General features: G+C 47.0%; 1 protein-coding gene across 3 annotated transcripts in view; it reads left to right on the forward strand.

The window, feature by feature from the left end:
• Nucleotides 1-798: 798 nt before the first annotated feature.
• The window catches only part of ARHGAP22 (Rho GTPase activating protein 22), a 178,863-nt gene continuing 157,639 nt past the window's right edge, over nucleotides 799-22,022 (forward strand). For all 3 annotated transcript variants that reach the window (XM_067025201.1, XM_059051974.2, XM_067025203.1), the window contains exon 1: nucleotides 799-1,200. In XM_067025201.1, coding sequence (XP_066881302.1) covers nucleotides 1,167-1,200 — 34 coding nt within the window. In that variant the 5' untranslated portion in view covers nucleotides 799-1,166. The remainder of the gene's footprint in view (nucleotides 1,201-22,022) is intronic.

Genomic DNA, 22,022 nt, shown 5'->3' on the forward strand with positions numbered 1-22,022 from the left:
TTTCTTCATCTGAAAAGCCATGATAAAGGCTTCCCTGCCTCAGGGAATTTGAGAATTAAATGAGATACTGAATATAAAGCGCCAACCTCAAGGACACATAGTAGGCACCTAATAAATGAGAACGGTTACTGTGATCGCATTTCTTGGGCAATTTTTAGGATCTTGAGTCTGAACCTCCCAAAAGTCCCCACCGTACACTCTTTAGAACTGTACTACTATTAAACAGAAACATGGCAGTTAGCAGAGATTTCACTACCCAGTGAACAGTTTTTGAGATCCTACTTACTATGTGCAGGCCCTGAACTAAGTGCTTCACCGCATTCTTATTCCTTTCACCTTAGTAAGGTGGCAAAAACCTAACATCCCTAACCGGCTTTGCTGGACCAGTCCCCTGAGGCTCTGAATATGCCCAAGCTGCACGCTCCTTCTAAGGCACACCTGTCTTTCCACAGCTGGAAGACGGCCTCCTGGGCCCTCCTGGCAGGAAACATCAGGCAGAGCAGGTCCCCAGTGGATGGACCCTGGAGGGATCCTTGGCCCGCCCGGGCCTCGGCCACCCGCTGCCCAACCCCCGGGCCTTGGCAGGGCGTGCGGGACCCCGGGCGGCCAGAGGCCGTGCATTTCCTGCCGCCTCTTGGTGGCTCCAGCCAGTGGCGCGCACCCCCGGACAGGCCCTCCCCGCGCAGAGGGCGGATCCGAGCTCGGAGCCCGCCCGCGCTCTGGGACCATCGGACCAGCTGGGACCGCGCTCTCCGCCCGGCTCCTCCCGCCCCGCCCTCCTCTCGCCTCCGCCCGCCCCGACCGGCCGCCAACTCCGCTCTGGGATGGGCTGTGCCGTGTGCGCCCCAGCCAGGCCAGGCGGAGGGACCATCAGACCTTCCCGCCCTGGCCCGGTGATTGATCAGCAGCGGTTACTGAGCCTCTTAATGGTTCGCTTGGGTGGGAATTAATTCTGAGATGGATAAATAATGCATTGAGGTTTACATAGTCCAAGGCAAGCCGTCGGTCCGGAGCCAGGAAAGGCAGCCGAGGGAGCCTCGCTGGTGACGCCAGCGGCCATGGGGGCCCGAGCGGGGCATGAGGGGCAACTGGGCCAGAGGAAGAGAAAAGGGAAGTGGATGACAGCATGATCGGCCCGGCGATTCCGTCCAGGAGGCAGCAGGAACATGCTGAGCCCAAAGATCAGGCAAGCCAGGAGGGGTAAGTCCAACTCCCTGAGGCGGATCTGGACACAGTGTGCATGCGTCTGTTGGCCGATGGGCGTGGATACTCAGCTGGCTGCCATGCTGGGGTCAGATGGGGCAGGCGTTCTGGAGGCATCTTGATGACTGACAGCCCTCTCCAGTGACGCTCCTGGGGTCTGTGGGGGTCACACCTAAGACTGCCAAAGGGCGATGGCCAGCCTATTGCCCCAGTGGGTGTGCAGGCTTCACCCCACATTCCATGTTTTACAGAGTCCCTGGCTTGCCCAAAGTGACCGGGTGACAACTCAGGTAAAACTTTCATTTTCTACTAAAAGGGAAATGCTGAATGCTCAAGATTTGCCCTAGCTGCCAAGACAAAAGTAGCCCTCACTAGGAAGGGCAATGCCCTGGCTTCTCCAGGCAGCCAGGTCCCAGTGAAGGTCTTCATTCTGGCTACCTGGGAGGCTGCTCTGCAGAGCCTGCAGGAGCTGCCACAGCTGGGCTGCAGGAAGCAACCCCTAAGGCAGGCAGGGCCTCTCCCCGGGAGAACTCCCAGGAAGCAGAAGGGCCTGGAGTTGTGGGTGTTGGGGGTGTCTAGAGATGAGTAAGAGATGCAAGTCAGGAGAGCCTTGCAGGGGTGATCCTGCAGCCCTGGGCTAGAGCCCCAACCGGGCCATGGCCCTGCAGAATGGCCTGGGGCCTCAGGACAAGTCTTGGGGCTAGGGACAGCATCTCCCTGGACAACAATTTCTTGGCCAGTGCAAGTGTCATTTTAGATGAGAGCATCTGTGTTTTAAGAAAATAGAATGTGTCCTTCCATGTGGCCAGTGTTCGTGGAGGGCTGAGCCTCCCTTGTGAGCAAGGAGCATGAGGAGGGTGGTTTGGAGGTGGGTGGAGCTTCTGCCTGGGGAGCTTGGAAACAGTGCTTGCCTCGCCCAAGTGTTTGTGAATTTGAGGCAGGAACCCTCCAGGCTCTTGTGAGCTCAGGGGCACACACCCATCTCATTAGCACGCTGCAGGCATTTGGATGACTTTCCTGGGCAGGCTGGCCCTCTAGAGTGTAGTCACAGCCCCTCCATGGGGTGCTCGGAATGGGCTGTCACCTGTGGGCCCCAGTGGGCAAAGGAGGACTGTGCATGGCTCTGCTCAGGGGTAGCAGTACAGCCTGGTGACGATGCAAGGGGTGGGCTGGGCCAGGCTCTCTAAGAGAGCTTGGGTCTCCTCTCCCACTTCTGTCTAAAATGCTGGCCACACTTGGCTATTGAGCACTCGACGTGTGATTAATCCAAACTGAGAAAAATATACACTAGATTTTGATGACTTGGAAAAAAAGAATGTAAAATATCTCAATGATTATTTTACATTGATCACCTGCTGAAGTGACAATACTTTGGATATATTGGGTTAAATAAAATATGGATTAGAATTCATTTCACCTGTTTTTTCTTTTACTTCTAATGCAGCTACTAGAACATTTACTATTACATACGTGGCTCACATTATCTTTCTGTTGGATGGGGCTGGTCAGAAAGAAACCAGTGCTTTACAACGGAGTCTCAGGAAGCCTGCCTTTGAAATCTCAAACTTCTTAAAAACATTTGTTCTGGGTCAGTGGTTTTCAACCGGGAGCTGTTTTGCCCCTTAGGGGACATTTGTCGATGTCTGGAGATGGTTTTGGTTGTTCCAACTAAGGAGTGCTACTGGCATCTAGTGGATATAGGCTGGGATGCTGCTAAGCAGCCTGCAATGCAGAGGACAGTCCCCACAACAAAGAATTCTCCAGCTCCAAATGTTAATAGTGCTAAGGTTGAGAACCCCCTCTAGTAGATGATATTATCTTGTAGGATATGTTAAAAGATAAAGCTTATGGCTCTATATATCAGATATTTATAAGATAATCATTTACCCATAAAAATACATGACCATAAACTATGACAAGGAGTATTCTAAGAGCATAAGAACATATACTACAAATGAAGCTTCCATAGGAGGCAAGTGGTGCTTGAGCTGTGAGCTGAAGAATGCTGGGGCTACCTAGGCAAAGGGTGGTGGAGGGAGGAGGCCACGTTTCAGGCAGCGATCGGCATGTGCAGATGCTGTGGGAGGGGAGGGGCACACAGGGCCAGGAGGCTGGGGCCGGAGACCAGGTCAGGAGTCAGATCATGCAGGGACATTTCTGGAAGAATACCGGCCAAAATTATACGTGAATGCCTGTAAGAAATTGGGCTCTGCTCTGGTAGAAGGAAGACCTTTCCTCGAAATTCATCCCCCTCTGCACCTTTTAGGAGTTGGGCAAGCTACATGTCATAAACCCAGCCTGTCTATAGGATACAGATCACAGGCCCTGGTATCCACACACTGCCTTGTCCAGACTGCTCCAGACAATACATATTCCAGACATACTTCCAGACTACACCACCACCTGGGTACAGTGGGTTGAGTGAAAAAGACCTGGGGTCACTTTCTGGAACAGTTAATAAAACCAGCCCCTGTCAGCTGGCTCAGAAGCCTTTGCTGCTGTGCAGATAGGTGTTTCCCAAGGACTCTTCCTCAGGGTCATGTTGGCTGTTAACTTCCTGGAAGGTCCCCATCCAGGCCAGCCCTGAGAGAGCCGGCAAAGGCTGCCATCATCCTAAAGCTGTCCCATGGAGGGGGAGATGTCGAGATTGAGAACCTCCCAGGAGAAACCCTACTGTCACTTACCTGCATATAAAACTAAGTTTGGTCAATAATCTGAGCTCAACTTCCAAGAAGTAGTTAGAGGCAGATGAGACACATGTTGTACACACCACACCACACACACACACACACACACAGAGAAGAGGACAATAATAATTCAAAAAAGTAGGGAGGCACCCAAACCAGCTGGAAATGTCTCAAAATAAGCCAGTAAATTCAAACAGTGTGCTTGTTTTTACAGGCATCACACAATTTAGACTGATTTGGGAAAGTGGTCCAGATTGGTTCATACCAGCTCACACTGACCATTGATACTGTGATTCTAGCTTGCTATTGCCTGCTTAGGACCAGTTCAGACTCACCCGAGCTTGTCATGGCCTGTGGAAGCCAGACCAGGCCATTTGCACCCAGGGGTGGTTGACTCTGCCCCACTCAGCTCCTGCCTGACTCCTAGGGTCCCGTCCAGGGAGCCTTTCCTGATGCCACGTCTGGCAAGCTCTAACTCCACTGAGAATTGTTGCCATATTTCCAGAGTGGGAATGGAAGAGACAGGTCACCCCACCCCTGCCAGTTTTCCCAGGAGAAAAAATAAGATAAATTTACTAAAACTCCATGAATTTATCACACAGTGGAGCAAGTCACAAATGCACATGTTCTGTGACACTGTAAAAATTGCAATTTATTTTTTAAGATAGAAAATAAAAACATAAGACTGGAACCCTCTGTCCTGGAAGCAACATGGGTAGTTATGCAGGGTGAGGAAAGGCAGCGGAGCCCCAAGCCGTAAGCTCATGCCCATCACCGGATTCTGTGAGGGGTACCGGGTTCATCCCCATCTGTCCAGGCCATAGTCAGAACAAAGCCCCCAAATACTTGACCCTGATGCTATCCCAGCCTGTTGGGATTGCTCCCTTTCCTGAAATCCACTGACCCAGGGTCTGCTTCTTCAAAGATTTGTGTATTCCCCCAATCTTGATTGAGGCCTCCCCTGTGCCCATTATCATTGCCCAAAATAAAGATTTATTGATTTGGTCTTGCCCTGTTCCACAAGGATAAGGTATGGAAGGCAGCCGTGTTGTTTTACCTCCCAAAGAGCTCTTGACTCTGCCTGTCTCATTCAATTTCATGTTAGGAATCATTTGGTTGGCTTCCCCATCGCTCTTTGGGTTAAAATCCTAAGTCCTTACCATGGCCCGTAAGGCCCCTCTTACAAGTCTAGCCACTGACAAAACCTCCAGCCTCCTCTCACTCTCCGAGCTCCAGCCACACTGGCCTTCTTCCCATTCCTCAACTGTTCCATGGGCCTCCTACCACAAGGCTTTGGCACCCTGTTTCCCCAGCTGGAATGCCTCCTTCTGTCTGTCTGTCTGTCTGTCTGTCTGTCTGTCTCTCTCTCACACACACACACACACACATTTCTTAACTCCTATTCACCCTCCAGTTCTCAGCTCAAGTGTTGCCAGCCAAGGAAGTGCTCCCACACACCCCAGTCTAAACTGGGTCCTCTGCTCCGTGCTCTCCTTTCCTTTGTAGCACTTACCTTGGGTTGTAGGTGTACACTCCTGAGTGTGACTATTTGGTGAATAACTATCACCCCACTAGACTGTGAGCTGCAGGAGAGCAGGGGCCATTTCTGTTTTTGAATATCATTATACCCCAAAGCCAGGCATCTGGTAGGTACTCAGTACATTTATGTTGAATGAATGAATGTATGAATGAATGAATGAATGAGTGAGTGAGTGACTTAATAGCAGAGAAAGCATTAGCCTGGGAGGCTGAAGCACTGCCTCTGGACCTAACTGGTCCAGGTCCTTAGGAAAGTCAGTCCTTCCTTGATTGATTTATATGTTGCAAATATTTTCCAAATTTGTTGCTTGCCCTTTACTTTTATATCAAGGGCTTTTTTCCCCCAGATGTATATAAATTTTTAATTTTTAATGCCATCAACCTATCAATATTTTCTTTTAGAGTTTCTGCCTTTGTTTAGAATATTTCAAAATAAAATTGATGTTGTGATTAAGGAGGCTCCTTCTTTTAAAGGAGGTCATTAGCCTGATGAACAAAGCTCCAGTAGCTTGAGCTATTTTCCTTCAAAAGAGTATCAATGTCTTAGAAGCCCTGATGAATGTGCAGAGCCTGGTCACTACTTTGGGGATACAGAGAGAAAGCTCTATGAGTGAGATGAAGTACTTTCACTGGCCTTATTTTTCTTGATTTTTCCACAAGTAAGCAAACCAACATTTATTGTGTGCCCTCCGTGCTCCAGACATTTCCATTGTACTTATTTAATTCTAATGACTACACTATGATGAGGCATCATTATTCCCATTTCAACAGATGTAGAAGGAGAATTGTGGTACCCTGCCAGCAAGTGGTGGAATTCATATTCATGTCTATCCAGTGCTGAGGCCTATGCCCTCTCCCTAACCCAACACAGGGATTCACTCTATCCAAACACCACTGCAGGTGGCCCTGCATGTCTCCAGGAGAGCTATAAATTCTTTGAGTAATAAAATGCAGTGTGATTTTTAAGAAGATGCCCACTGCCTGTGAATACATGAAAATTAGATTTGAACAACTGTTGGAATATTTAAGGTTGAATTATTAATACATAGTAGAACACTAAGCAAATTAAAAGGCAAGCCAATTATGAACTCCAGGGAAAACAAAAAGTGGTACACAAAATATTACAGTATACTACATAGCTCAACTGGGACTAGCAGTTACGTAGGACTAATCATGCAAATTCTGCATATTGATCCAACTAAAACTACACTGGGAGGATGGAGTGGGTGCTTATGTGTGATGGGGACAGGAGAGTGAAATAGATAAAATCCTCATCTTCCATAGTTAGAGGTCAATAGATAACATTTAAAATGGAAAAAATCAAGAAGTGATTCAGCATAAAAACAGACCATAAATTAATGGAGCAAAATAGAGAGCCCAGAAATAAGCCCATGTATATGTAGTCAATTAATTTACAGCAAAAGAGCCAGCAGTATACAACGGACAGTATATGGAATGGACAGTCTCTTCAGAAAATTGTGTTGGGAGAGCTGGACAGTCACAAGCATAAGAATGAAACTGGACCCCTATCTTTCACCATACACAAAAATCAACTCAAAGTGGACTAAAGACTTGAACATAAGACCTGAAACCACAAAAATCCTAGAAGAAAACATATGGGGTAGTCTCTTTGACATCAGTGGTGGCAATCATTTTTTGGATTAGACACAAAAAGCGAAGGAAAGGAAAACAAAAATAAACAAGTGGGACTACATCAAACTAACAAGCTTCTGCATAGCAAAGGGAACCACCAACAAAATTAAAAGAAACAGAATGGGAGAAAATATCTCCAAATCATATATCCGATAAGGGGTTAATATCCAAAATATACATAGAACTCATACAACTCAATAGCAAAAAAGAAACAGATTGAAAAATGGGCAGAAGAACCAAATAGACATTTTTGCAAAAGAAGATACACAAATGGCCAAGAGGTACATGAAAATGTGTCCCTAATCATCAGGGAAATTCAAATCAAAATCCAGATTGAGATATCACCTCATAACTGTTGGAATGGCTACTATTGAAAAGACGAGATAACAAATATTGGCAAGGATGTGGAGAAAAGGGAGCTCTTGTACACTGTAAATTCGTGCAGTCACTATGAAAAACAGTATGGCGGTTCCTCAAAAATTTAAAAATAGAATTACCATATGACCCAGCAATTCCACTTCTGTGTATATATCTAAAAGAAATGAAAACAGGTTATCAAGAGATATCTGTACTCTTGTTTATTGCAGCATTATCCACAATAGCCAAGACATGGAAACAACCTAAGTGTCAATCAACTGATGAATGGATAAAGAAAATGTTATATATAAAAACATAGGGGCTTCCCTGGTGGCGCAGTGGTTGAGAGTCCGCCTGCCGATGCAGGGGACACGAGTTCGTGCCCCGGTCCAGGAAGATCCCACTTGCCGCGGAGCGACTGGGCCCGTGAGCCATGGCCGCTGAGCCTGCGCGTCCAGAGCCTGTGCTCCGCAACGGAAGAGGCCACAGCAGTGAGAGGCCCGCGTACCGCAAAAAAAAAAAAAAAAAAAAAAAAAAAAAAAAAATATATATATATATATATATATATATATATATATATATGAATAATATATATGAATAGTTTCCAGCCATGAGGAAGAAGGAAATCCTGCCACTTGTGATGACATGGATGGACCTTGATGACATTATGCTAAGTGAAATAAGCCACACAAAGAAAGACAAATACTGCATGGTATTACTTATATGTAGAATCTAGAAACAAAAACAGAAAAAGCAAACTTATAGAAACAAAAAGTAGAAAGTGGCCTGGCAGGGGCTGGGAGGCGGGGAAAATAGAGAGAAATTGGTAAAAGGGTACAAACTTTCAATTATAAGATGAATAAGATCTGAGAATCTAATGTATAACATGGTAGCTATAGTTGATAACCCTGTATTGTATCATTGAAATGTGCTAAGAGAGTAGAACTTAAATGTTCTCGCACACACAAAAAAGATAAACATGTGAGTTGATGCATGTGTTAATTAACTAGATAAGGGTAATCAAGAAAAAGTGAAAGAAAGAAATAGCGATAAATAAACACTATTTGGAAATGTGGAGGTAGGGGCTTCCCCGGTGGTCCAGTGGTTAAGAATCCTCCTGCCAATACAGGGGGCACGGGTTTGAGCCCTGGTCCGGGAAGATCCCACATGCCGCGGGACAATTATGCCCATGTGCCACAACTACTAAAGCCCGAGCACTCTAGAGCCCACGCGTCGCAATTACTAAGCCCCCGTGCTGCAACTACTGAAGCCTGTGCATCTAGAGCCTGTGCTCCACAACAAGAGAAGCCACCACAATTTAAAAAAAAAAAAAAAAAAAGAAATGTGGAGGTAAATACCAAAGGAACCAACTGAAGTGGCTGCCTCTGGGGGCTGGGGAAGGGAGGGGGTGGGAGAGCAGGAGCCTGCCAGGTCTCACCCTAAAGCTTGCAGGGCTATGTGAGGTGTGGTCAAGAAGTGATAGACTGGAGTCACCTGACCTCATACCAGTTCACACTGGAAGATTGTTCAGAGGGAAGTTTCTGCTCTTAAGGGGTGACCATGGGATTCATAGGCCTCCTCTGATTGCTTGGTTCTGAATAGTGTGGCCTTCCCCAATAGGCCCATGGTCATCCCGTGCTGCCCCCGCCCAGGCTTGTCAGGTGCTCTGAGGGCTCCCTAAGACAGACCACCTCTAGGGCCCCGAGAGTGGGACAGCAAAAGGCCAGTAACCTAATTAGGTGATAAGGCATCTGCTTTGCCTGAGATGCAGAGAGAATCTAAATTCTCGGAAGAATTTAGACACAGAGGCACATGCACTTGGCCAACTGTGAGCCTGCTACGCAGGAAGGCGGTGAAGGGACCAGGTGATGCGGCAGGGAGAACATACCCATCCCACATCCAGGTAGGTCTCTCAACAGGGGAGTGATGTGTCTGGACAGAACGTTAGACAATGGTGCTGGCTGCACTGTGGGCAGTGGGTCTACAGAGAGTGACCCTGAAGGCGGGGAGAAAAGAGATAGATATAGATGTTCAGTAAATGCTGTGGGATTGATGGTGTTTCCTATCTGCCATCTGCAGAGGGCATGAGGGGACAGCAGGACCGTTGTCAGAGCACATCTACTGAGAGCATTCAGCCACTGCCAGGCAGGTTCCCCTGCTTCTGGACACACCCCAGCCCCAAACTACCAGTCCATCTGCTGCCACCGAGGCTCTTGTGCTAGGAGATGAAGGTGGCAGTTTGTGTCCTGTGGACCCAGGCCTCCTCCGTCCTCCTGCCTCTCCTCCCAGATACCAGCTGATGGGAAAACTGAGTTCTTCCGTGGGAGATACCCAGAGTCCATAACCCAGCACTCTTAGACACTCAGGATATAAGGCACTTTCAGATTCTGGGCTCCAGGAACTCCAGGCTGGACTTTTGTTCCCAGAGAATTGAAGACTTGGCCATGACCTTCACGTTTGCAGACAGGAATAAATGATTTATTTGCAAGACAGGCCTGAGCTGGGTTAGACCTAGGCCAGCAGAGCTGCCTTGGGCTCCCCCAACCAAGGCAACCAGGGACCTGCCTGACTGCTGAAATCATCAACAGCCTCCATGATTACTTAACCAAGGGTAGAGAATGCATTGATCTAAGCTAATGGCCCGTAGGCAGGCAGAAATTAAATTTATAATCAATATTGAATTATATCGACTCCACTGATCCCTGGCTCCTGGTGAATGGCTTGCTAATTGGAACAGGAGCAGAGGCAGCAAATCTAGGGCCAGCTGCTCCCAGATGAGGTCCAATAGAGGGAATAGAGGCCTCCCAAGGCCTCAGCCTGCAGCAAAGAGAAACAGTACTCACCACCATTCATCCTTTCAGGGTTTCTCTGTTTACAAAGCACTTTCAAAGTGTCATTCATTTCTTCCTCACCGTGGTCTAGGAAGTGGATAAGATTTGTATTTTGCTTTCATTTTATGTGGAAACCTGGGGTTCTAAGAGGCTAAAGAGCCTCCAAATCCTGTGCACCTTCCATGAACTCAGTTGGCCTCTCCACTCCCACCACCAAACTAGGAAAAGTAGGAAAACTACATTCCATGTTTCCTGCTCCTACTTGAGCTCCTCTGATTACAGGAGTGGAATCAGTGATCTTGTGCCCTTAACCCTTTCATCATGTGGAAACAGGCCATGGGTAGGAGAAATCCCACTGGCAGATTTCTTCCAGCCCAGGAAGATCATCTATAGAGGCATAAGGTCTGTTGGATTTGATCTTTCCCATCTTCTTTGAACTTGAGGATTCCTGTCTTATGTCCACTCATTCATTCAGTAAGCATTTGAGAGGCTCTCTGCTACAGTCCAGTAATCAAGCATGAGGAGGTCACCCTCTATGGCCATGAGAAGCTCACAGATCAACACAGAGATTTGAGAGGCATGTGTCCGACCAGAAGTGTGTGCCATCTATGGGGTGGCATAATGGATGGCAGTCAAGGCCCTGCTTTGGGAACCTGCTAGAGGAGTCTTCACATAGTAGGAAACGGCTGCACCAACACTTCAAGAGTGTCGGGGCTCATCAGGCGGGCAAGCACAGAGGTGCAGCTGTCTGGCACAAAATGGCCTTTGTGGGGACCAGTCGTTGATCTGGAAAGAGTGGGGTGTGTGGTATGAGTGGGAAGTGAAGCTGGAGTCCTGACTGTACACAGGCTCACAGAGGCCTTCTCATCTTCCTGACTTCATACCCATGTCAATGATGGCTAAAGCATAGCCTCTTTAAAGGAGATGCAGGGGCTTCCCTGGTGGCACAGTGGTTGAGAGTCCGCCTGCCGATGCAGGGGACGCGGGTTCGTGCCCCGGTCCGGGAGGGTCCCACATGCCGCGGAGCGGCTGGGTCCGTGAGTCATGGCCGCTGGGCCTGTGTGTCCGGAGCCTGTGCTCTGCAACGGGAGAGGCCACAACAATGAGAGGCCCACGTACCACAAAAAAAAAAAAAAAAAAAAAAATAGTAAAGGAGATGCAGAAAGAGGGATCCCACCATGGCAAGATGGTTGGAGGTCCAGCCTGTGGTTAGAGGTTAGTTGACGTCCATCAGGCTTGCCTTTCTCAAAGAAAGGGGTTTTTCATTAGTCTTGGTAGGAAGGGGTTAGGGTTTGGTCTGTTCTAGGGCAGGCACATGGGTCCTGTGAGAGTCAGGGTTAAGAGCCTGGGAGCCAGACTTTCTGGGTTTAACCCCATGCTCTCTCATCCTGCATGTCTTCCTGTTCCATCTGCTGGGCACACCCTTTCTCCCTCCCAGCCTTCCATAGTGTAGGGGAGGAAAAACTTTTCCTCTACCCTCTTAAGTTCTGTACCTGAAGACTGCTAATTAAATTGCTAAAAGATTAACAGGAGAAAAGACATATAAATGTTATTGATAGTTTTAAGTGTATGGGCAGGTGCTTTATAGAAAAGAGGCAGTTAAACCCAGGGTCAGTAAACTGTGGGAAGGTGACAAGGAAAAGTATGGTAGATAAGGGTTGTTTAGTAAGGTTCATTATGCAGACTCAAGTCGTCTCCTGATGATAAGAATCTCATTCTCCTTTTCCTGGTACAGGAGTTGCAAGGCACCTTTACAAAGGGAAATTTATGCTCTGCTTTTGAGCAGAAAGGGCACGGGAAAAGAGCTCTTCCTGTGTGCTGTTTCTCAGTTGCCTTCAGCTCAAAATAATCAATATGCCAAAGTGGCATATTTGGGGGTGGCATAACCTGATCGCTTTTTAACAGCTTACTCCATTCTTTCATCCAACTTCAGCCTCACTTCTGGCCTCCCAACCTCCCAGCCTGAGTTCCTTGCTACTTACTGCCTTCACACTCTCATTTCCCCTTATATGTGCCGAGATGACAGACTCTTGTATTTGGACGTCTCTGTTCTCCCTTTACTTGTACCATGGCAGGCATGTGCCTTTCATTTCCGTACCCCAGTGGCTTGCACAGGGCGGACACCCAGGAGGCCCGATAAGCCCCATGAATGGATAAAAGAACACTGGATCCAGTTGAACCTGGGGGTTCACACTGCATGGAAGTGCAGGTCAAGCAGTTTGGGGGTTGCTCTGCCTCCTGCACCCCCTCGCTGAAGACCAGCACCAGCTGAGTCAGGAAACAGACCCAGGAAGAGCCAATAAAAATAATGGTAAAGAAAGTGATCTTTTATGTTGATGTTTTGAAAGCATTAAAATAATCATTATGGAAAAAATCCAAACTTTCTAGATCCCCTCAGAGTTTTATTAAAATTAGTACTTTTTACTTAAGGGGGGTGGTAGATTTCCCCTTTGTCCTTCACCTTTCAGGCCCCTAAGTGAGACCCATTAGGAGGGCCTGGCTGATTCTCTAGACCCCTCAGATAGGGGACTTAGAAAAGAACAGATGACCAAGTGGAGCCCAGAAAGAAGCTAAGTAACTAAACAAAATTTTTAAAGGTAGTGGGCACTCAGGAACCATCCTGCAATAAATCATCGGAGGCTCATGCAGTGCTCCCAGGACAGCACAGGAACCTGGCGAGGCCCCCTTGCCCTTAGCTGCAAATTGCATTAACTTCATGAAACTGTCTCGTCTGGCCCCCTGCAGAGTGCCCCTTCCATTACCTCACCTCTCTCTTCTCCATTAATCTTTCTGCCTCAATACTTACCCTTTAAATCAATTCAGCTCTGAGAGCCATCTTGCTCTTTCCCCAGACCGGCTTTAAAATCCCATTGATTTTTATAAATCAATTGTGTTTTAGTTCAAGTGCAGCCACTCCTCCATGCTCTCGGGGCTGCACTAACAGAGCTACAGATGGAAAAACAGGGTGCCGATGCCCCAGCAGCTGCCAAGGCCAGTGCTGCCACAGCCTGGTCATAAGGCCCTGAAAACGATCAGGTGTGCTAGGTGTGGATCTCCTAAATAGACCCTGAGATGAGCAGTGTATGTGGTAATTTCGTAAGCAGGTGCTCCCAAGGGACACCAGTGAGGGGTGGCAGGGGGGGAGCAGCACCAAGAAGGGGAGAGCCAAGCTGGGGTGCAAAGCCAATAAAGGAGGGGGTCTCAGCCTGAGCCCCAGGGGAACTATGAATGTGAATTGCACCTCTTTATCCCTCTAAGTGGTGTCCAACTAGAGACAAGGCTGCAGGGGCTTTCAGGCTTCCATATGCAGGAGTCTTTGGCCAAGGGCTGTGGGGCGAGGGAGGGATGTAAATTCCTGGGCACTTCCAGTTCTCCCAGTGCCTGTTCAGAATGGCTCCAATAACCCAAGGACAGACTTCAAAACGGGCCAGCAGCCCTGAAAAACCACCCGGGGTAAGCTGTTGGAAGTAAGGGGGCAGAAAGACAGAAAAAAGGAATCAAGGGAATTTGGGCAGAGCTCTGACATGTTCCACTGTGTAAGGTATCTTTAATGTGTTCTCAGCCATTTCCAAGATGCAGCAGCTGCCAGGTATTCTCGTTGAAACACTGGGGGAGTGAATGACCTGCACACCCTTGCTGAGCCCCTCCTTATGCGAGATGGGGTGGAACAGACAGGCTGGAGTAGACCCAGGCCCAGTGGAGGGGCTCACCTACAGAGAAGGGGCCCCCGACCTGATCCCATAGAAGGTCCACAGGTGGGCCTGGACCATGCTTCCATGAAGCATCATCTATTCAACCTGGAAGCTCCGAGTAGGCAGAGGCTAGGCATCTCTTTGTGTTGTGGTCCACAGCCCAGCGCAGTGCTTGTTGCAGATAAATATGCAGAAACATTTATCAAACTTGTGATATTTTAATTGCTATTTTAGATCTCCTGAGGGGATTTAGCTGCATTCCAAAAGAGCTCTCTCTTTTAAAGTTTTTATTTTAATTTATGTAAGTAATGTATGCATTCCTTCCTGTATAAAACCACAATACTACAGCCCCATCCTCCCCTTCATGACCAAAATTACCGTTACAGGTGTGACATGTTCCTTCTATGCAAATGCATGTACCCACTGAATATACCTTGTGAATATACCTTTTCTTTAAGGGGCTGTGTTTTTCTTCCCTTTTTGTATAGTTTTATAATTTGTGTATTTTTCTGCTATTTACTCTCTTCCACCGCTATAATAGAACTTAAGTAAATATTAAAGCAGAAAAGGGGAGATGGAAAGGTTGGGGGATACATCTTCTTAAGGGTGGTCAGGAAGTCCTCACTGAGAAAATGGCTTTTTTTTTTTTTTTTTTTTTTTTTTTTTTTTTGCGGTACGCGGGCCTGTCACTGTTGTGGCCTCTCCCGTTGCGGAGCACAGGCTCCAGATGCGCAGGCTCAGCGGTCATGGCTTACGGGCCCAGACGCTCCGCGGCATGTGGGATCTTTCCGGACCGGGGCACGAACCCGTGTCCCCTGCATCAGCAGGCAGACTCTCAACCACTGTGCCACAAGGAAAGCCCAGAAAATGGCATTTGAATAAAGAACAAAGGGGCTGAGAGGAAGCCCTATGGGGCCAGGGATGGCAGGTGCAGAGCTGGGAGTCTGGTGCATGGCTGGCCTGTTTGAGGAACAGGAGAGGCCAATGTGACCAAGAGCAGGGAAGTGCAAGGAGGTCCGAGAGGCCACATGGCCAGGTCCCAAAGACCCTTCTAGGCTGTGATGGCTCCTACTTTTACTCTGAGTGAGAGGGGGAGTCCTGCAGGGTTTTCATAGGGAAGTAACATGATCTAACTCCCATCTTTAAAAACTGTCTCTGGCTGCCTTGTTAAGAAACTGCAGTGGGGGGATGGCAGATGGCAGACTGGAGAAGAGGCTGTAGCAGTAACTCAAGTGAGAAATGATGGTGGCTGGGAATAAGCATGTCTGATAGTGTTTCCATTGACTAAGATGGGAGAAACCATGAGAGGAGTAGGTTTGGGGGTGAGGAAAGACCAGGAGTTGAGCTTTGCCATGAGATGCTGGATGTGGATGGTGTGATGGACGCCTGGGTCTGGGGTTCACGGCTGAACTCTGCACAGGTGCCTTCCACACATCGATGGTGTTTTAATCCATGAGATGGAAGGAGATCACCAAGACAGTGAGTGTGGATAGAAATGGAGTCCAAGGACTAGCCCCTGGTGCTGGACTTTAAGAGGTGGGGATGATGAGGAGACTGAGAGTGGTAGCCAGTGAATAAGGGGAGAGGCAGGAGAGAGTGGTCTTGGAAACCAAGGGTAGAAATGGTCACGGAGGCAGGAAGGACCAACTGGGGTCAAGTGGTGTAAGGGGAAGGAACGGATGGGCTGACTTGACCTTGGATTAAGCAATGAGGGTCATTTGTGGCTTTGATAAGAGCAGTTTGGGTGGTACAGAGGTAGGGGAAGGCTGACTGGGTGGGATCAAAGGAGAACAGGAAGCAGTTAGGGATGATGAAAAAATTCTGGAGATGAATGGTGGTGATGGTTACATAGCAATGTGAATTTACTTAAAGCCATAGTGAACTGTACACTTAAAAATGGTTAAAATGGTCAACTTTATGTTAAGGGTATTTTACTACAATAAATAAAGAGAATAGGAGAGGAATTGGAAAGAGTGAAGACACCTCTTCTGAGGTGTTTGTTGAAGAGGAGAGCTAACTGTGTTCACTCATATACATTCATTGCATTCTTTTTAACTTCTGCCGTGCATCCTATAATGTGAATACAGCACAGTTTATTTGGCTATTTGCCTATTTTGGGGCATTTGGGTTTTTCCATTTTTAGGGATCACTCAGAGTGCTCCAAGGGCATCCTTGGGTGTGACTACCTAGGCACTTGTGGTTCTTTCTGCAGGAAAGAGGTAAGAAACAGAATTTTCTGGGTTATAGAGTGGGCATGTTTTCAATTTTAATAAACACAGCCCAATTGCCTTCTATAAAGTAGCTTACAATAACTCACAACACATGATATTACTGAATTTTAAAAATTTACCTGCCTAAAGGGTACACAGTGCTGCATCATATAATAACTGTAATTTGTACTTCCCCCTGATTACTACTGAAATCCAGCATCAATACACATCTTTATTGGCTGTTTGTATTTCCTCTTCTGTACATTCACTTCTTTAATTTCTTCAACTCTGACAAACCAAAGATTTACACTTCCCAATCAGAGAAGAAAGAGAAATAAAAGGAATCTAAATCCCAAAAGAAGAAGTAAAACTGTCACTGTTTGCAGATGATATGATACTACACATAGAGAATCCTAAAGATTCTATCAGAAAACTACTAGAGCTAATCAATGAATTTGGTAGAGTAGCAGGATACAAAATTAATGCACAGAAATCTCTTGCATTCCTACACACTAATGATGAAAAATCTGAAAGAGAAATTAAGGAAACACTCCCATTTACCATTGCAACAAAAAGAATAAAATAGCTAGGAATAAACCTACCTAAGGAGACAAAAGACCTGTATGCAGAAAACTATGACACTGATGAAAGAAATTAAAGATGCTAAAAACAGATGGAGAGATATACTATGTTCTTGGATTGGAAGAATCAACATTGTGAAAATGACTATACTACCCAAAACAATCTACAGATTCAATGCAATCCCTATCAAACTACCAATGGCATTTTTCACAGAACTAGAAAAAAAAATTTCACAGTTTGTATAGAAACACAAAGGACCCCAAATAGCCAAAGCAATCTTGAGAAAGAAAAACGGAGCTGGAGGAATCAGGCTCCTGGACTTCAGACTATACTACAAAGCTACAGTAATCTAGACAATATGGTACTTACACAAAAACAGAAATATAGATCAATGGAACAGCATAGAAAGCCCAGAGATAAACCTACACACATATGGTCACCTTAATTTTGATAAAGGAGGCAAGAGTATACAATGGAGAAAAGACAGCCTTTTCAATAAGTGGTGCTGGGAAAACTGGGCAGCTACATGTAAAAGAATGAAATTAGAACACTTCCTAACACCATACACAAAAATAAACTCAAAATTGATTAAAGACCTAAATGTAAGGCGACACACTCTCAAACTCTTAGAGGAAAACATAGGCAGAACACTATATGACATAACTCACAGCAAGATCCTTTTTGACCCACCTCCTAGAGAAATGGAAATAAAAACAAAAATAAACAAATGGGACCTAATGAAACTTAAAAGCTTGTGCACAGCAAACGAAACCATAAAAAAAGACGAAAAGACAACCCTCAGAATGGGAGAAAATATTTGCAAACAAAGTAACTGACAAAGGATTAATCTCCAAAATATACAAGCAGCTCAATAAAAAAAAAAAAAAAAAAAAAAAAACAACCCAATCAAAAAATGGGCAGAAGACCTAAACAGACATTTCTCCAAAGAAGATATACAGATTGCCAACACACACATGAAAAGATGCTCAACATCACTAATCATTAGAGAAATGCAAATCAAAACTACAATGAGGTATCACCTCACACCGGTCAGAATGGCCATCATCAAAAAAATCTACAAACAATAAATACTGGAGAGGGTGTGGAGAAAAGGGAACCCTCATACACTGTTGGTGGGAATGTAAATTGATACAGCCACTATGGAGAACAATATGGAGGTTCCTTAAAAAACTAAAAATAGGACTACCATACAACCCAGAAATCCCATCACTGGGCATACACCCTGAGAAAACCATATTTCAGAAAGAGTCATGTACCACAATGTTCATTGCAGCACTATTTGCAATAGCCAGGACATGGAAGCAAGCTAGGTGTCCATCGACAGATGAATGGATAAAGATGTGGCACATATATACAATGGAATATTACTCAGCCATAAAAAGAAACGCAATTATAATTACAAAAGCAAAAAAAAAAAAAAAGAAACGCAATTGATTCATTTGTAGTGAGGTGGATGGACCTAGAGTCTGTCATACAGAGTGAAGTAAGTCAGAAAGAGAAAAACAAATACTGTATGCTAACACATATATATGGAATCTAAAAAAAAAAGTGGTTCTGATGAACCTAGGAGCAGGACAGGAATAAAGACACAGACATAGAGAATGGAATTGAGGACACGGTGAGGGGGAAGGGTAAGCTGGGATGAAGTGAGAGAGTAGCATTGACATATATACACTACCGAATGTAAACTAGATAGCTAGTGGAAAGCAGCTGCGTAGCACAGGGAGATCAGCTCCGTGCTTTGTGACCACCTAGAGGTGTGGGATAAGGAGGGTGGGAGGGAGACACAGGAGGGAGGGGATATGGGGATATACGTATGCATATAGCTGATTCACTTTGTTATATAGCAGAAACTAACACAACACTGTAAAGCAATTATACTCCAACAAAGATGTTAAAAAAAAATTTTATACTTCCTTGATAGGAAAAGGGCATGGGAGTTCCCCAGCAGTCCAGTGGTTAGAACTGGGTGCTCTCGCTGTTGTGGCCTGGGTTCAATCCCTGGTTGGGGAACTAAGATCCTGCAAGTCACACAATGAGGCAAAAAAAAAAAAAAAAAAAAAAAATCACATCTGGCCCTGTACCTTGATGCTGCCTGCATAGCCGTTTGTGCTTCTATGATAATGAATGAATTTTGAGTCTTTGCCTTCCATTTCCTCCACCCAGGGTTCTGACCTCCTGAGTTGGAGTGACTGGTGCTGTCATCCCTGGCAGCCTCTGTCACCTTGTGGACACTTGGGCGCACTCCTGTGCAAGCTGCTTTTCTCCTCCCTTCCTGGCATCTCTGAGCTGAAGCAGTTAGGGCTTCACTCAGTCTCGGTTTTGCTGGGGAAGGATTGTAGCATCCTCGGTGACCAGCACTGACTGGGCTTTGATTCCTGGCTTCGCCACATAACAACATTGTTGTGTAACCTTGAGTGTAACCTTCAGCTTTCTTCCTCTGAGGCTCAGTCAGAATATCTGAGAACTCAGGATTATTCTGAGGAATAAGTGAAATTACTCATGTCAGATGCTGGGCTCCCACCCCCAAGTCTGGCCCTTGCAGGCACTTAGGCATGTCTGTCCCTTCCACTGCCACCCACCCTACCCTCACCTGTCCACCCATCGAGTTCCTTCTTTCTCCCATTTTGACCCCTTCTGGGCCACCATGTCTAGGAAGGCCAGCCCAGTGCTAATGCAATGAGGGCCGAGTCTACTAACACCCAGCGGCTATTCCACGCTAAGCCCCCATCACCACCCGAGCAGGCCCTGAAGGAGGGAGAATTTGGATTCACAAACAGGCTGTGCCACTTATGCACGGTGCGACCCCGGTGGCTGAAGAACACTTGTTGTAAGGGTTAGATGAGCAATTTGTGAAGGTTTCTAGTGCAGTGTCATTCAGCAGATCCTGACTGAGTGCTTCCTATGTGCTGGGCACTGATCTGCAGCACCTCTCTCCTGAGCTGGCTCCCTCCCTGGCGTCCCATTTCCCCTGGACACATCCTCTTGGATGTCAGAGAGACTGCAAAATCTTGCTGCCCCTCCTTGACTGCTGGCCTGTCCCCCTCTCCATGCCGTCAGCCATCAGCCCCGCCTCCTAAGTGTCTCTCAGGGTGGCCCCTCCTCTCCACCCTCCCAGAGACTCACCCCCAGCCTCTACCCTCTGTCTCTCCTCCCATGGTTTGTCCTGTCAGCTTTCCCAGTTTCCCAACAGCCTGGCTTCCGAGTAAGGATCTCAGGCTTCCAGGGCTCCTGGATGAGTCTGCAGGCCCTGGGCTCAAGGTCTCCTCGCTCAGAACTGACTGCCTGGACTGAGACCCCAGATTCTGAATTTAGGATTGCCCGAAACAGGCATGCACTCACACACTTCACAAGCTTGCAAACACACTCACACTCATACACACTCACACATATGCATGCACCCACACTCTCAGACATACTTACAAACATACCCTCATTGTACACTCACAATGACACACACGTGTGTGCATACACTCTTGCACACTGCAGCATGCACACACACATTCACAAGCATATATGCTTGCAAACACACGCATGCACATGCACAGTCACACATGCGCATACTCTTACACACTCATGCACATACATACATACTAGAAAAAAAACACACACTCATGCACACAGACTTTCCCAGGAGGGAGTTGGGCCCCCTAGCTCTCCTTGGCCCTCAGTTTTGGGGAGAGGTAGATACATGCACTGCACAAACAACACTACTATACACCAGACTGTTATTCATACTATTCTAGAGGTGAAATTGAAGTGAAAAGAAAGAGACTAATTTTAGTGGAGTGACTCTTGGAGGGCTACATGGAGGAGGTGCAACAGGACCCAGATGTTGAGTGGAAAGTAGGACTTTGACAGTGAAGATGAGCAAAAGGGCATTACACTGAGGAGTTGTCCAGTGTGACTAGACCCCAGGGCGGTGATTATTGGAATCACCTGGGCTGCTTCAAAATCCAGATTCCAGGTCCTTCCCCCGGAAGTTGTGTTTCAACAAACCTGGAGACCGAATCTCCTAAGGTCCCAAGTAGGCGTAATATGCAGGCACCTTCGGCAGCTGTTAGCCCTGGGCGGACGGGGAGGAGCATGGTTAGGCAGGGGTGGCGCTGTCCCGTGAACGATTGTGACGGCCAGGCTGGGGTTGGATTTTACTCCTCACGTAATTGATAAATACCCTAACTACTGTGGAGAAAAGGAGTAAAAACTGATTATATCTGCGTTTAGAAAGGGTTCCTCAGCAGCTGCGTATCTCTTCTGGAGACTCGTGCAGAGGGCAGGGAGCAAGAAGAAGGCTTCCAGGCGAGGGATGATAAGAATTCGAATTGATTCAGTAAAACAGAAATGAAAAGAAAGAAGAGTGCAAAGAGAGAATCTTCAGAATTTGGACACTAATTGGCCGTGGGACTTGAGGGGAGGGGTTTGTCAAAACAACTCCAAGCTGTCAAGGTTGGCCAGTCCCAGTCATGAGCCCTCGGTGAGCAGGTTTGGGAGATGTGAGTAGGCAGTAGACGTTGAATTTGAACAAGGGCACAGGCGACCATGAACCATCCCTATGGAGATGTCCCCCATGGACATGGTTTAACGTGAGCCTGAAGTTTTGGAGAAAGATCTGGGCCGAAATAAAGACGTGGACTCATGATGGAATGGAGGGCAGCTGGGGCAGCCCTGGGCAACAGCAGGACTTTCGGGGAGAACAGGAGGAACTGAGGCCAGAATGGGCTGGGCAGGTGGTAAGAGACGTGGGTGTACCAGGCAGTTGTGTTCTGCAGGGGGGGAGGAAGGAAGAGCTTCAGGAAGAGGGTAATCAATGTGCCTGAGCACCAAAGGGTCTCAGAGGCTGAGAATCAGAACCAGACTGTTGGATTTCATCAGAGCAGTTTCCAGGAGGGGACAAAATCTCCAAATGCAAGGGGTTGGCAGGGACTGGGGGGTGAGGAAGGAGAGACTGGGAGTGTGGTCCATCCTCTCAAGAGATGCTTGTCTGTGCAAATAGGTGACTGCATCAACCTGGCACACTCGTTGATCTGAGCCAAGAGGTAGCAAATGCTACTCCTGTTCCTTCCTTGCAAATTGGAGTGCCCCCTCCCCTGAGGTGGGCCCAAATTCTGGTCATCCTTCAAGGCTCAGCCTAGGTGCTCCTCCTCTGGGTGGCTCTGCAAATGTCTACAGTGGAAAGCTGCACCTTCATTTAAGTGTCTGCAGCTTCCATCTCTGTGTGGCTCTTCTTTTTGTTATTTCTCCTGCCAG

This window comes from Kogia breviceps, chromosome 2 (assembly GCF_026419965.1).
Source record: "Kogia breviceps isolate mKogBre1 chromosome 2, mKogBre1 haplotype 1, whole genome shotgun sequence".
In the NCBI taxonomy this organism is placed as follows: Eukaryota; Metazoa; Chordata; class Mammalia; order Artiodactyla; family Physeteridae; genus Kogia; species Kogia breviceps.